The sequence below is a fragment of the Thermobia domestica genome, chromosome 8 (assembly GCF_964235325.1).
Source record: "Thermobia domestica chromosome 8, izTheDome1.hap1.1, whole genome shotgun sequence".
In the NCBI taxonomy this organism is placed as follows: Eukaryota; Metazoa; Arthropoda; class Insecta; order Zygentoma; family Lepismatidae; genus Thermobia; species Thermobia domestica.
In genome coordinates, this window is record NC_137461.1 from 160,284,481 (window position 1) to 160,298,606 (window position 14,126).

The 14,126-nt window shown below is 35.2% G+C and overlaps 1 protein-coding gene across 2 annotated transcripts in view; it reads left to right on the top strand.

Annotated features, from left to right (window-relative positions):
* Positions 1-14,126, top strand: part of LOC145693317 (alpha-tocopherol transfer protein-like) — a 105,041-nt gene that overhangs the window by 54,366 nt on the left and 36,549 nt on the right. For both annotated transcript variants that reach the window (XM_081769196.1, XM_081769197.1), the window contains exons 2-3: positions 6,285-6,451; positions 10,448-10,542. In XM_081769196.1, the coding sequence (XP_081625322.1) occupies positions 6,292-6,451; positions 10,448-10,542 (255 nt within the window). In that variant the 5' untranslated portion in view covers positions 6,285-6,291. The remainder of the gene's footprint in view (positions 1-6,284; positions 6,452-10,447; positions 10,543-14,126) is intronic.

Consider the following 14,126-nt stretch of genomic DNA (forward strand, 5'->3'; position numbering starts at 1 on the left):
CAACAAACTTTAATGCTGGGCAAAGTACAAATGTGTCCGAACACATAGTGCACCCAACACTCCTAATGATGGGCCTCCGCAGCCGACGACTCATCCATGTGCGAATGTTAACATCGTCAACTACGACTGAAATGAACACGTGAGCGTCGCCACTGGACCTTGGCGCAATGGCAGATCGTTGCATTGTCTGATTAATCCCGATACCTTCTTCATCATGACGATGGGAGGGTGCGAATCCGTCGTGTTCCAAGGGAACAGCTCTTTGACACCTGTACTACGGGACGGAGACAAGCTGGCGACGGCTTGATTATGCTCTGGGGAACATTTACGTGAGCATCCATGTGTCTAATGGAGCACCAGCAAGGCACCATGGCGGCCGAAGCGTATCGCACACTGATTGCAGACTACGTACACCCCTTCATGACGACCAACGGAGCTGGAATTTTTCGACGAGATAATGCACCATGTCACAAGGGCAGGAGTGTGATGGAGTGGTTCGAGGAACACAGGGGCGAGTTCCAAGTGATGTGCTGGCCCCCTAACTCGCCGGATCCGACACCCAATCGAACACATCTGGGATGTGATTGAACGTGACGTCAGAGCACATCGCCACCCTCCCCGAAATTTACGGAATTAGATGACCTGTGTGTGTGTTCACACATGTGGTGACAACTCTCTGTAGCGACCTACCAAGGATCATTGCGTCCATGCCAAGATGCTCCGCCGTTGTTATCCGTGACAAAGGTGGGTATATCGACAATTAGGTAGGTAGTCATAATGTTCTGGCTGATGTGTAGGTATATTTTAACTCGTATATTTTGTCTCGACTTGAATTTTGAGATGTCTCGTCTCGAATTCGAATCGAGTCGAGACAAACTGTCGAATCGAGACAAACATATTTTTTAGTCGAGACAGGCTTAAATCTCAACTCGGTTCGACTCGTGTGCATCTCTAATTATTGGAAATGAAGGACATACTTTTTGGCGCCACAGAAGGTAGTTTTCATCGGTTTTCTGAAGAATTACTTAGTTTGAGAATTTACCTCGAAGCATGTTATTATTTTACTCTGCTCATGTCCTCTATTGATGATACGTGTTTTATATTTCAACAATATTTTAATTAGAAACAGACATGAAAATTCAAGCGTTAATGATACTTTCCGGTTATATCCCATTAATCATACTATGTACTGTTGTTTTGCTAGTGTCTGTTGATATCTTGATGAAGATATACTTCAGTATCAGTTTCATCCTCAGTAAATGGCATAATACTCGTGCAGCAATAATTTTGGGAGGGCTAGAAAAAAATTAATTTTTCATTTTCTCAAAAACTACGCACAAGCTTTTTTCACTCACTTACATAATTTTGTTCAGCTCAATCGTATGTATCGATTGATGCATCGTCGTTCGAATAACTAATAAGCGAACTTCAAAATTTGCGATTGTGAGTTATACCGTTACCCTGTATCAATTATGTGCAAGTTGAAGCAGAAGGTGGGCCAATCACTAAGGCCTTACTAGTGTCGAAGGCCGTACAAGACAATGCATAACATTTTAACAAGAACTGAATAGCCAAAATTGAGAAATTAGTTCATCGTACAGTAACACCACAGAACAGGAAAACTGCTATAACAGTGACCAAAATATTTACATACTAAAGAAAGTCAGAAAAATCTATTTACTTAGCATTGGAACCTTGATCCTTCATGTTTTAAACTAGTCTCTCAGTTGTCAATGGTAAATTGAATGTTTCAGTGCGAAGGATATTTTTAAGGTAGACATAAGATATCCAGGAAAAATTCAGTTGAAGTTCAGAGGTTACGTATAAAATATTTCCAATAAGGGATCAGGCGGGCCGAATGAAAGAGTTCAGTGGGCCGCAAGCGGCCCAAGAGCCAGTTGTTACATATGGCTGCCCTATATAATTTTACGAGAGCTGCCGATCGCTATAAAAGTCTGTAAGAATCATAGACGATCTAGGCTTTATTAGTGAAATATAGAATTGATGAGAAGGCGGAGCAATCGGTATATCTCGTAAGATCATATAAGGAACCGGTGTTAACTCAAAATCGTAAATTAGATATTCTAACGACGCGATGATATATAATCTTCGAACATTCTTTTTTATCGTTAAACACCAATAATATTGTAGAACTAGTTATCCGTTTCCTTTAACCTAAAAACCATAGTAAAAGGTTAACAGTAAAGATTTCATTTAGTTTTATTTTTAGAGTATCAGTACGATTTTAGTACCGATAACTGTTTGACTTGTACACTTCTATTATATAGATGTAATACCGTTATCAAAGGTAACATAATAGGAATGAAGCAACTGATGAGTCAGAACACTTTCCATTTCTTTAGCATTTACGAAGCAAGAAAATGGAAAAGACGGAATCGACAATCCTTGTAGAAAACTCCTTCTCAGGTGATTATGTAAGACAAAGAAGTGAAAGCAAAACACATTCCGATCTCTCAATAAGAAAAGCTGTTCCTTTTGGTCCTGCAGGCAACTAAGCAAAGAAACTACTTCAAAACAAGTAAATAACACACACGTTAGTACTAGACACTTGAGAGGCTAAATAAAAAACAACTTCTGATAAACGAGCAAAGATAATGTCGTTGCACTTGTAAATTTAGAAGCTTTTTTTTATGTGCAAGATACCCACCGATTGTTTTATGTAACAAGTTTATTTGTAACAATAAACTGGAGATAAATACGTAATCTTTTCTTTTTTTTAGATGGTAGATCTACTAAGCTTCTCAAGACCACGAGAAAAGCAGGGTTATGATTTCCGCTGCGGATAACTATTATCTGTACAAGCCATTGACTACAAGAACACCAAAAGAGCAAATATAAGGCTAGTCAAATGACTTACGTCAGAGCTTTAAAATGAGATTGGTTGGAAACAAAGAGAGAGAATGAAATTATTGTTATTCTTACTATTACAACTAACTCGCTCCATGGCGTATGGAATCAGAAGTTCAATGCCTCATTCATAAAAGCTCTTCATCGACTTCTACACTTAGCAACTCGATCCAGTTTCTACTTTGTATTACTATTTCTGCAATATTCATTTCATCTGTACCTAGGTCTTCCTAATGGTCATTTCTCGCTTTGGTTTCCAGTTTAAATTTTGAAAGCGTTTCTACTTTCTCTCATTCTGGTTACATAACCTGTCCACCTGAGCATCCTACACTGAATGGCCTTAACAATTTTTGATAAACGGTATAAATTTTAGTTTCTCGTTATGAAGTTTGTGCTATTTCCCATTTCCGTTTCTCTTAAGTCCAAATATTCTCCTTAGAATTTTATTTTCAGATGCTTTGTCTGCGTTGTTCCCTTAAAGTAAGTGACCATGTTTCACAGCCGTACAGCACAACAAGCGTAATTATCGTTTTACTGTCCTATATTTTAATTAAGATTCAAATTTTGCGATCAAGTTCGCGAAGGCAGAGAGTTTGGACTGAATAATAACACGAATTCGCTCCTTTCAGTCAACCTATGGTTTCTTCGTGGATATGGTTTGGTCTGTTAATGTTGATCCTAGATATGTGAAACTGTCATTCTTGTCAAAAGTGTTACTTGATATTTTAATGCATCCATAGTTTACAGTATTACGGACACGACGAATTTCTATGTATTTGGTTTCCTCTGCAATGCATGTTCCTGCAGGCGTTTAATGAAACCTTTCCATTTCTTTCTGTTCTTCTCATATCATCTCCTACCAAATTGACATATCAACATAACCTGTTGATGCCATTTAGCTCTATGCTTTGCTACTATCTCTAATTTTTCTTATAATATTCTAAAACAAAATTCGATACGAATGACAACAATTCATCTTGTTTCAGGCTATTTTTGATGTGAAAACTCATGAACACGTATTTCTTTACTCTGGTTACTTTGGGTTTCATTTAAAGACATCTTAATTTAACCAGCTTTTTAGTATACTAAATTTGGTAAGAATGATGTACAATACTTCCATCTTACAGTAAACATCTATGAAATCAATAAAAGGTAATTGATGTACTGGTGTGGTGTACAGTACTTCCATTTGATTTTCAAGTATTTGGCGAATGGCAAATAACTGATCGATGGGAGATAGACTTTGCGTAGATCCGCACTGATAATCTCCAACAATTTCATCTGCATATGTGATCAATCTCTAACAATGTTTTAGAGAACTTTAAAGAATGTTTACAAAAAAGAGATGTCTCTATAATTGTTACATCAATCAGTTTTGTTTCCTTTCTTATGAATTGGAACGATGATTGATTTCTTCCACTCTTGTGGTAATTTCTTCTTGTTCCATGTGAGGAGAATGATTTTGCGTATTTCGTTCCACAGTTTTTCTTCTCCAGTTAAAATTAACTCAGTGGGAATTTCATGTACACCAGAAGTTTTGCATTTCTTTTTAATTTCTTTGTAGCTATTTCTGTTCCATTAGGTTCTGGAATACACTGTTCTGTTGTATGGATTGCACTTTCCCCATGAGCATTAATTTTTGTCGCGTGTTTAGCAAATTAGCAAAGAATATTTCCGCCTGCTCAAAATACTATTCGTGCCCTTGAATAATTAATTGTTCCGTCTGCTTTCTTTAATGTATAGCGCGAGGTTGATAGCCTGTCTTAAATTCATTTGATGTTTCTATACATGTTCCGAGTATTTTTGTTTGTACTGTTATTTTCAAGTTCAAGAATTTTAGCTTTCAAAAAAATTTTTTTTGTTCTAAAAGTTTTAGAAGTTTTTCCATCTGATGCCAATGAAATTTTATGCAGTTCTATCGTTCGAATTTTGTAGCCAATGCAGTTCTGCCTGTTTTCGCGTGGTACTATGTATTCCCGCATACTGTTTTTTGCTGAAATTATAACTCTGTTCCTAATTTCAACCCAAGTATCCTCAACACCTATTGTATTTCAAACTTTCTAAAACCGAGAATCTCCTCGACACTGCAATCTGGAATTTCCCGACTTTCCTTGAATTTCTTTCCATTACCAGATGCTGGTTATTTTATTTTTTCTTTCTACAATAATCTCTCACTTACAATCGCTGCTACCAGAAATTGACCGGCCTCAAAGTCAACTATTCTAAATGATCGAATATTAATTATGGTATATTGTCTTCTTGTATCTACTAGAACATTATCAATTTGTGCTTTTGCATTTGGTGAAGTCCAAGTGTATTTATGAGTGTTGGGATGCGGGGAATTTTGTTCTATTTGCGATAAAGTATGTAGATGTTGCAGAGTTCGAGAGTCTAATACTGTTATTATAACATTCCTTACTAGGGCAAGCCTCAGGCAATTTACTGCCCCGTGCGATAGTACAATTTTCCGCCCCCGCGACCCCCATCCCGACTTATCTTAAAAGCTATGATTTTAAGTAATAAATCACTCCGTTATAATGGTAGTAGCATTAATGAAAACAAGACTCACCGAATAATAATAATAATAATAATAATAATAATAATAATAATAATAATAATAATAATAATAATATTATTATTATTATTATTATTATTATTATTATTATTATTATTATTATTATTATTATTATTATTATTATTATTATTATTATTATTATTATTATTATTATTATTATTATTATTATTATTATTATTATTATTAATTAATTAATTAATTAATTAGAAGAGCTTAGTGAGAACGTACAAGGCTACAGTGTGTTAGGAATTATCGTTGGAATAAAATGTGTATTTTAAACAATATATTTTTCAAATATTTAAATTCTGCGTATGTTATGCCAGTTTTTTGCCGGACTTCCAAAACTTGAAGCATGCAAGTGTACGTGTTGTACAAGGGCTGGCCTTGTTCCTTATGCAGACTTTCGTTTCTTACAATCGGCTTGAAGAAGTCTTATCGTCCTACTTGGAATTGAAATTCACTAATAGACTTTTCATATGGTGTGTGTGGAGATTTTAGGTGTAACTTTGTTAACATAAGTATATGTTATAGATTTGCAAGTTTTTGAACAGTGAGCACCTTGGTATTCTCATAAGAAAATGAACGATTATAATTAATGATATCTAACATCTGTATATGAGTTCGCTATATACCGATAAATTTCCCTGAATGACCGTATTGTAGAATTGATTTCCTTCGAATTAATTGTTTTTCGCTCAGTTTCACTTTTATGCATAATACAATGTTGGTTTACACAGATTTTAGAATGTTTAACAATAAATAATTAAAATTTCTATTTGTTTTCAATTGAAAAAGGCGTATGATACACTACATAAAGTTATATTCTTTCTTTCATTTCTAGTTTCACCATGACAACAAAAGCGCCAACTATAACTGTCGGAGATTTCACATTTACGTTGGAACTAGAAGAAATTTCTGGCGAAGTTGCAGAAAAAGCAAGAAAGGAACTACGGGAGAATCCAGATGTGAGAAAGGAAGCAATCATTGCACTTAGAGATTTATTACGTGGTAAGCTATGCTATTTTATGGTATGTTGAGAAAATAAACGGTCGACTGCTCCTAATGTATCAATAGAGGTATCAGAAGAAAGCGTCATTGAATCTCTTGTATCTCTGAATATATTAAAGATCTACTCTATCAATATTGGTTACTACAAACCTTGTACTGTGTAACGACGGCGCGACACGAAATGAATGAAAGATAATTTCAACATAAACTATGAAATGAGATATACCAGTAAATCTGCAACGTGCTTGTTCATCTATTAAGCGTTCAATAGTAGTATAACACAGCACTATACTCCCACCTTAGTAATTCAATAGTTAACACAATATTTCTCAGTTAAGTTATCACGGTCCACTTAAACACCAAATTAAGTTGAAATGTTCATACTACTGTATATAACTGGACCAACATGCCACCCACAGAAACCCCCGAACATGTTATGTAGAATGCTCGAAAACCTAGAGTATTATAGTGCGCGTAATTACCCCGTGTTGCCACACAGCCAGCTATTCAGGATATGATATGAAGTATATAATTGAAAGATATTCATAAATGAAAATGTATTATAAATGGCAACATATTATGCATATTACTTACAATACACACATTTATCGAATCGTATTTTGTTATGAGGAAATTCTTCTGGGTACATAAAAAGCTATAGAAATTACTACAGAAAGGCTAGTGAAAGAGAGGAGAGTAAGTGAATTGAGTTGCCTCTTCTTTCCGAGTCTTTAAAATAGTATCAGTCCCTTCCATGTACTCAATTGTCTTACATATGTTAAAGGAAACTGCCTAAATTATGTTATTCAGAGTACTGTATATTCATACAATGAAAGACATAAAAAAGAAATATTGGATTTTTGAGTTTTGCGTCTCACACTTTTGTCCTTTAGGTTAAATGATACGATGGGAAATGATAATTATGAAATGTGAAAAAGTTAATTATAATAGGTATTAAATCCTTGCGATCGACAGCTTACTGCTCATCCATGCCATCAAGCAAAAATGAAATAGAGTACTCCCCATGTCACGTTGAGTAAAAGTTATAAATATATTGGTATGACATTATACTGTGCAACAAATTTAAACTTTTATTCTGTCCTTCAATTGAAATTATGTGATTTTAACTAAATGACAGGTGCTAAATTCATTGGTGGAAACCAAAATGTTTCATTGGTGGAAACCAACCTATTACATCACGTTTTTGTTGAGCACACCACAACATATTATACGAAATGTACATATTTACATATATTTACTATCTAATGTAGACTAGGAAGGCATATTAAATTTTGTTGACTTACCCTTTATAATATTTTCTTTGGTCGTTTACGCTTGTAAACATCTTCTGGAGTCTCTCTAATAATAGACCAGCAATACTCATTTCCATTCATACTTTCAGTCCATTTTCCACTGTAACGCTTTTCAAATGTGACAATGTCCTGACGAAACTGTTCTTACTACGCCAAAGTTTTGAATAATAAAAAAGTCGAGATGTGAGTTCAAAAAGTGTAATTTTAGTGACATGTTCCATCCAATGAGTTCAAAACTGCGCACCATGTCGCTAACAATAGCTTCATAGTTGTTAGTCTTTAGATTTCCAAGAAAATCTGAACATACTGATTTAGATGACTAAATATTTCTGATATCTCAATTTCAGTTGTAGAATAACAAATAATCCTTCATTAAATTTTGCCTCACTTAAGTTTAGGACTTGATCCTTAAGGTGCGTGAAGGCAATACCTTTTCTTCTAGTGCTTTAACAAAAATCTTCACCAACCCAAACTTGATATGTAATGGTGGCAAAAATATATCTTGAGGGTTCACAATTGGTTTGCGAGACATGTTGGTGCTAGGAATGAAATATTCTCTTTGAGATCAGTATTTACGGACGTAATGATTTGTTTGTCAGGGCTATCCATAAAAAGCAACAATACTTGATGTATCCTTCTTGCATTCCTGTGAGAATACCAATAACGTTTTAGTCCCTACACACATGCCATTTGATTTTTTTTAAAAACTATCCAGTGAAGTCCAATATCGTACTCATAACTGCATACGTCTCCTTTATATGAGCCGCATATGCTACAGGGACAGATGGTTTAACATTTCCAATATGGAGAAGCACTGCCTTCAGACTTAGTTTCGAGCTGTCAATCAACAAATGCCACTCGGTGTGCTTATGTTCATGTCCCAAAGACTGAAATAAGTCATCTACATCTTTGCAATAAACAATGCATCCATTTTCAACAAAATAGTCCTCAAAATGACTGTCGTTTTCTAAATAAATTTATTTTAACTACTTGAGCTAAGAGATTCCAACTTTGAAGCCCAGAGCCCAACAAATGAAGAGCCTCCTTTTCTCTTTTCTTTTAGGAAGATTTAAATCTCGTTTAAGATCGTTAAGCTCTTTTTGTGTGATCAAATGAGGTAACGTTGACTGGGATGTAGAAGGCTGAAAGACTACATCATCTCTGCTGCTTGGAACGTCTGAAGTATCTTCTTCCGAATCAATGTTCTGGAGCTTTAGGTACTGGAACATCCTCACTGTCTGGATAACTGACTTTAAATTAGGGTACTAAATCTGATGCTTAGATTTAGATGAAAAGCCCTTTACATATGTCAGGCAAAGGTAACAGTCAGTTACATGATCTATTTTTCCGCGCCAAATCATAGGAACAGCAAATTTCATAGAATCACGTTTTCCTTGTAGCCAGTTTCTTAAATTCCTGGAACACGTAGTGCAGCGTATGTATGGGATCAAAAACTTATCCTCGTCTTCAACCCTACAGCTAAAGTACAGTTCATAAGTTTTTTTTAACGGAAGATGAAGGCTGCTTTTTTGAGTTTTAAATGTAAGTTCATCACACACATAACAAGATAAGTCAGGTTTAGTATTATACTTACGGGACATTGCACTTCACTGCACGTAGCTAAACGTTTATTCAGTCCTTCCTTGAAACTCAGATGCACTGCGCACACTACTACAAAAAGAGAAACGTGGCAAATCCGAACACTCCTAACGAAACACTACTCAGCAAATAACAATACAATCGAACCAAAAATTATCCAAATGCTAGAACATATGGTGGCAGAATTAGCAACACAAATCTGAACTCGCTTATCACTAGATGTTAATGGCTTACTACTTGGAATTAAGATGAAGAGTGAGGATAAAAATGAGAAACTAATAGTCCCTATTATAACACAGAAAAAGACTCACGCAATAGCAAAGAATTGGAGGATGAGGAAACTCCTCTTTAAATAGCATATTTCTTCTGTAAAGTAGAAAAATTGTCATTTGGATGATGTTTAAATGAGCGTATATTTTAAGATATATTACATATACAACAATGTTTGTCATAAGCACATTTCTGCCCTTCCTGTTGGTCTAGTGAGTACACGGATCTGGGGTTCGATTCCCGGTAGGAGAACATTGAACGACATGGTGGCACGGATTCCACCTTAAACTGTAAACCCACGTCTCATATAGCCTCTCTGCTGAAAAGGTACGCTAAATTTTAATAACCAAATCAAACATCAATAATACTTCATCACACTCGTAAAAATACAGTAGTTTACAGCACAAACTTTTAAACTTTTCAATTTTTCACAAAATTGGTACATGATACATAAAAAGTGATTGCAGATTTGATTTTTTCATGCAAAAAATAAATAAATAAATAAATAAAAAATAAATAAGTAAAAAATAAGTAAAACCTATTTCCATGTAAAGGTGTTTGAGAAATAGATGTTAACAGTGTATTAACCAAACTATTAATAAATAAATTTTATTTTGCTTAAGAAATGTTATTCCAAAATTTCTTTATACATAGTACGTGGAAAAGTTCATCATTGGGTGCGAAGATCTTATCAAATTTCTTAATACATTAACTTGTAGAAAGTTGTTTCATGTATAAATCTCATTTTTCTGAATTCTTACACTGCATAAAGCTAACTATTTTACTATTTTATTCTTTGTTTTTATTTTCACAGAAGAGAAGAATCTGAAAATTCCCATAGACGACGACAATTTCCTAATACAATTTCTGAGGCCATGCAAGTTTTACCCAGAAAGTGCCTTCGAACTAGTAAGTTATTTTCCATCAGGAGATTAAAATATCTTGTTAAATAAAGGGTTATTGTGTTCCAATAGTCACCATACATGCACTTTTAGCTTCTATTAGCAAATTGAGTTTATTTCAGTTTGTATTGCCCTCAATGTCAGATTGCATTTCAATAGAAGTACATATGTAATCAGACACGAGCTACCGACCTGATATCAGGCTGAGTATATGATTCAGCAAGCGACAGGTTTGATACGAGAGTAACCGCAAAATTCAAGGAAGTGATTCCCAATAGGTGTGTCGCAACACACTGATATGCCACCCAGTCCCATGAGGTGTATGGCAAAATTTTAGAATTTAAAGATAAATTTTACGCCATAGAGAAAATCTCAATGCGATGAAGCGAGAAGTAGTTTTTATTGTGTAAAATGTAGGGAAATGATATATAAAATAGAGTATTATGAATAAAATTACATTATTTGAATAGAGCTCGCGACCGCTGTTTAAAAGCCACGGTTTTCGAGTTGGGTGGCTGCTTCAGTCGTTGCTAGCTGTATCGTGGCGTAACTCACTTGAGACTGGGTCACAAAGGAGAAGGGCTAGATGATCGCAATCAATTTTTAGCTTACAGAAAAGCATAAGAAATTGTATATGAATAATTTTGACTTTTTCTTAGTGATTGATTAAAACTGATAACTTTAACATACAAATTATCACTTGTGATCCAATAAATTATTTTTTAGATAAAATAAAGTTTTTGGAACACATTAAAAGTTCGTAATATGTATTTTTAACAGAGAAACTTTGTTGTAAATTGATAAATAATTACCAATTCAGAACACACACTTAAAGAGAGCTGAACTGATCTGTACGTGAGAAAAATTGGGAGATTGCTCATGGCATTCTAACATGAAAACAATATTTATAGACCTCCAGTACAACCCTTTCGGATTTATGCACGGTTTCCAATTTCCCACAATTGCAAAGAGAACCATAAAAGTTTTGCTGCTGTTTTCAACGTCACCTGTGTGTGAATCACCATTTTCTACAATGTAATGAAAACAGTGAAATCTCAACAGATGAACTGACTAGTGCATCTTTTAAATGTTTTAGGTGGATGCCGGTGTGCTGCCCACGGTTGAAGCTATCCATGCATTACCGGGGGGTACAAGATGAGCAGCCAAAAACTACCCCCCAATAAATCATATTGACATCCGCTTTTATTCTTTCCTTCTTGTGGAACCAGATATAGTACCAAAAGGATACCGTCTTTTAAGTTGGTTTCAGGGTTGCCAGTAATATAAAGGTACGAGTAAGGGACAGGGTGATCATTCAGCGAGTTCAAGCAGTGCTTACTCAAAGATTACCCCCCAATAAATTATTTTGACAAACACATGTAGTAGCTCTTTCTTCTAAAAGGACATGACCTTCACCAACAGGTGCCGTCTATGAATACCAGTTTTAAAGAAAACCGAAGATTGACAATAAAGCAGGAGGAAAGGATAAGGAAGTTTAGTTCTTCCTACCTGCTCACGCGGTCATCGGGTCTCTAGTTGGCGTCAAAAGACATAAACAAAGCTCTTTATTCGATTCACAACCACAACCCTAAATTCTTCGAGCTTTTAGCCAATACGATTCCAGTGTCTAATGTCAAACTCTCATCAACTCCACGTGGAGTAACACTTCTTTGAGAAACTTTTGTGTATCCGTTTGTAATGAGTAACGTAAGTTACGAGGGGCAAAAGCCAACGAAGAGAATTATGAAAGTCAGCTCAAATAATTGTCATATTTCTTACCTGCTGCAATACTTACAGATTCATTGAAGCTAGTATGCCTATTCCTTCTTCCGTTTCATGTTAATTGTATTTGTCTGATTTTAAAGTAGGAAATTTTCCATAATATTATTAAAAATATATATTTGTTTTGTGGTTTTCTTTGTTTTGTTTCATTTTCAAGGCGTGTTATTTTCTAAAACATTTCTTTTACCGAGAGTTACTTTTTTTTTTTAAAAAAAATCCGACTTTAAAAAGTCAGTTATTATACAAGAATAGTTATTATTTATTACTTTATTTATCGTACTTTTTATTAATTTTTCTTTGTTTCTCTGCCTGCATTATGTTTTAAATAAATATTTTAGTAATGCTTATAAGAAAAAGAGACAAATGATTGGATAATGAACCAATTAGTTAAAATAGATACACATATTTTCCCAAGTTGTAGTTCATAAAATTACCTGTATGCTTATTCGAAGTGACTGCAAATTGCAAGGAATAACCAATGGAAATCATAACACTATTTCACTTTGAAATAAGTATAATAGGCTATCTGATTCTCGTTTTATTGGATTGGATTAGATATCTGAGTTTAGTGTCCCGTTCAGCAGCAAGGCTGTATGAGACGTGGATCTACAGCTTAACGTGGGATCTGGACCACATGAATTCCCGCTGAGAATCGAACCTGGGCCTCCCACCCCAAAGGCCCGTATGCTATACACACGAGGGAGTTATTTCTGGTATACACTAACGCATATATATATATATATATATATATATATACAGGGTGAGCCATTTTAATTAATGCACGGAAATATCTGAAAAATGATAAAACATAGAAGAAATTTTTGAAGTACACGTTATATATTGCTAAGGAAGAAAACCAATTCTGCCAAAAGTACCCCTCCCCGCCCCCAGTAAATGGGGGTAATGGGGGGTAACTTTGAAATGTCAAAGGGAACATGGGTCAGTAATACCTCGTTCGAAAGGTCTTGGAAAACTAAGTAACACTGTACCAAAAGATGTTTCATATTGTGCACCAGTTTCAAAATGGCCGCCATAATATGGTTCGGAAACTCCAGTACCCGTAGTGTGAAAACCATGGAAGGTAAATGAATGGAACAAAATTGAAATACGTAAATATCATAGGGCATATCGAATGATGTAATCCCTGTGATCCCAGTGGCCTCCCTGAAGGGGTCTTGTGGGCTAACTTCAAAATTTCAATGTCCGACCGGACAACGGTTCGGGCGTACGCTTGACCTACCCAATGCTGTTTGGAAGGCAGACTTCATGCATAGAGAATTGGTGCACTAAGTTAACGCGGATGGCTACAGTTACATTTTGATTAACTATTAGCATTCATGTCATATTGTGAGCTTGAGGGACGAAACGGTGTGTACGTATATCCCCGAAATGCTTTCTGAATAACTAGCACGCATTGCATAAAAGTTTCTCCTTTTTTAGTCACTACAGCGTCATCCTTACAAACAAATGTTTCAACCACACCATACCTATTTGTAAGGTTAGCCTTAATTTACGAATTAAAGTAGAGTTCTCGTTTGAACTTTCACTTTACTTTCCACCCCACTCACATACAGAGCGCAGGGAGAGATTATTTTGCAGGACTTGGGTTTCTCTCTATACATTATGGCAATTTTACTCTAATATTTTTATCTCTGTTGTATTATTCTCGAGCCTTGGAACGCCTCCGTGGTTTTCCTATTTAATTTTCGTTATTTTCATTTATGTCTAACCGTATTCATACTATGGGCACTAGACGTTTTCTTAGACACAGTCACCATGTCTTTGCGATCATTTTGAAAACGGTGTCTT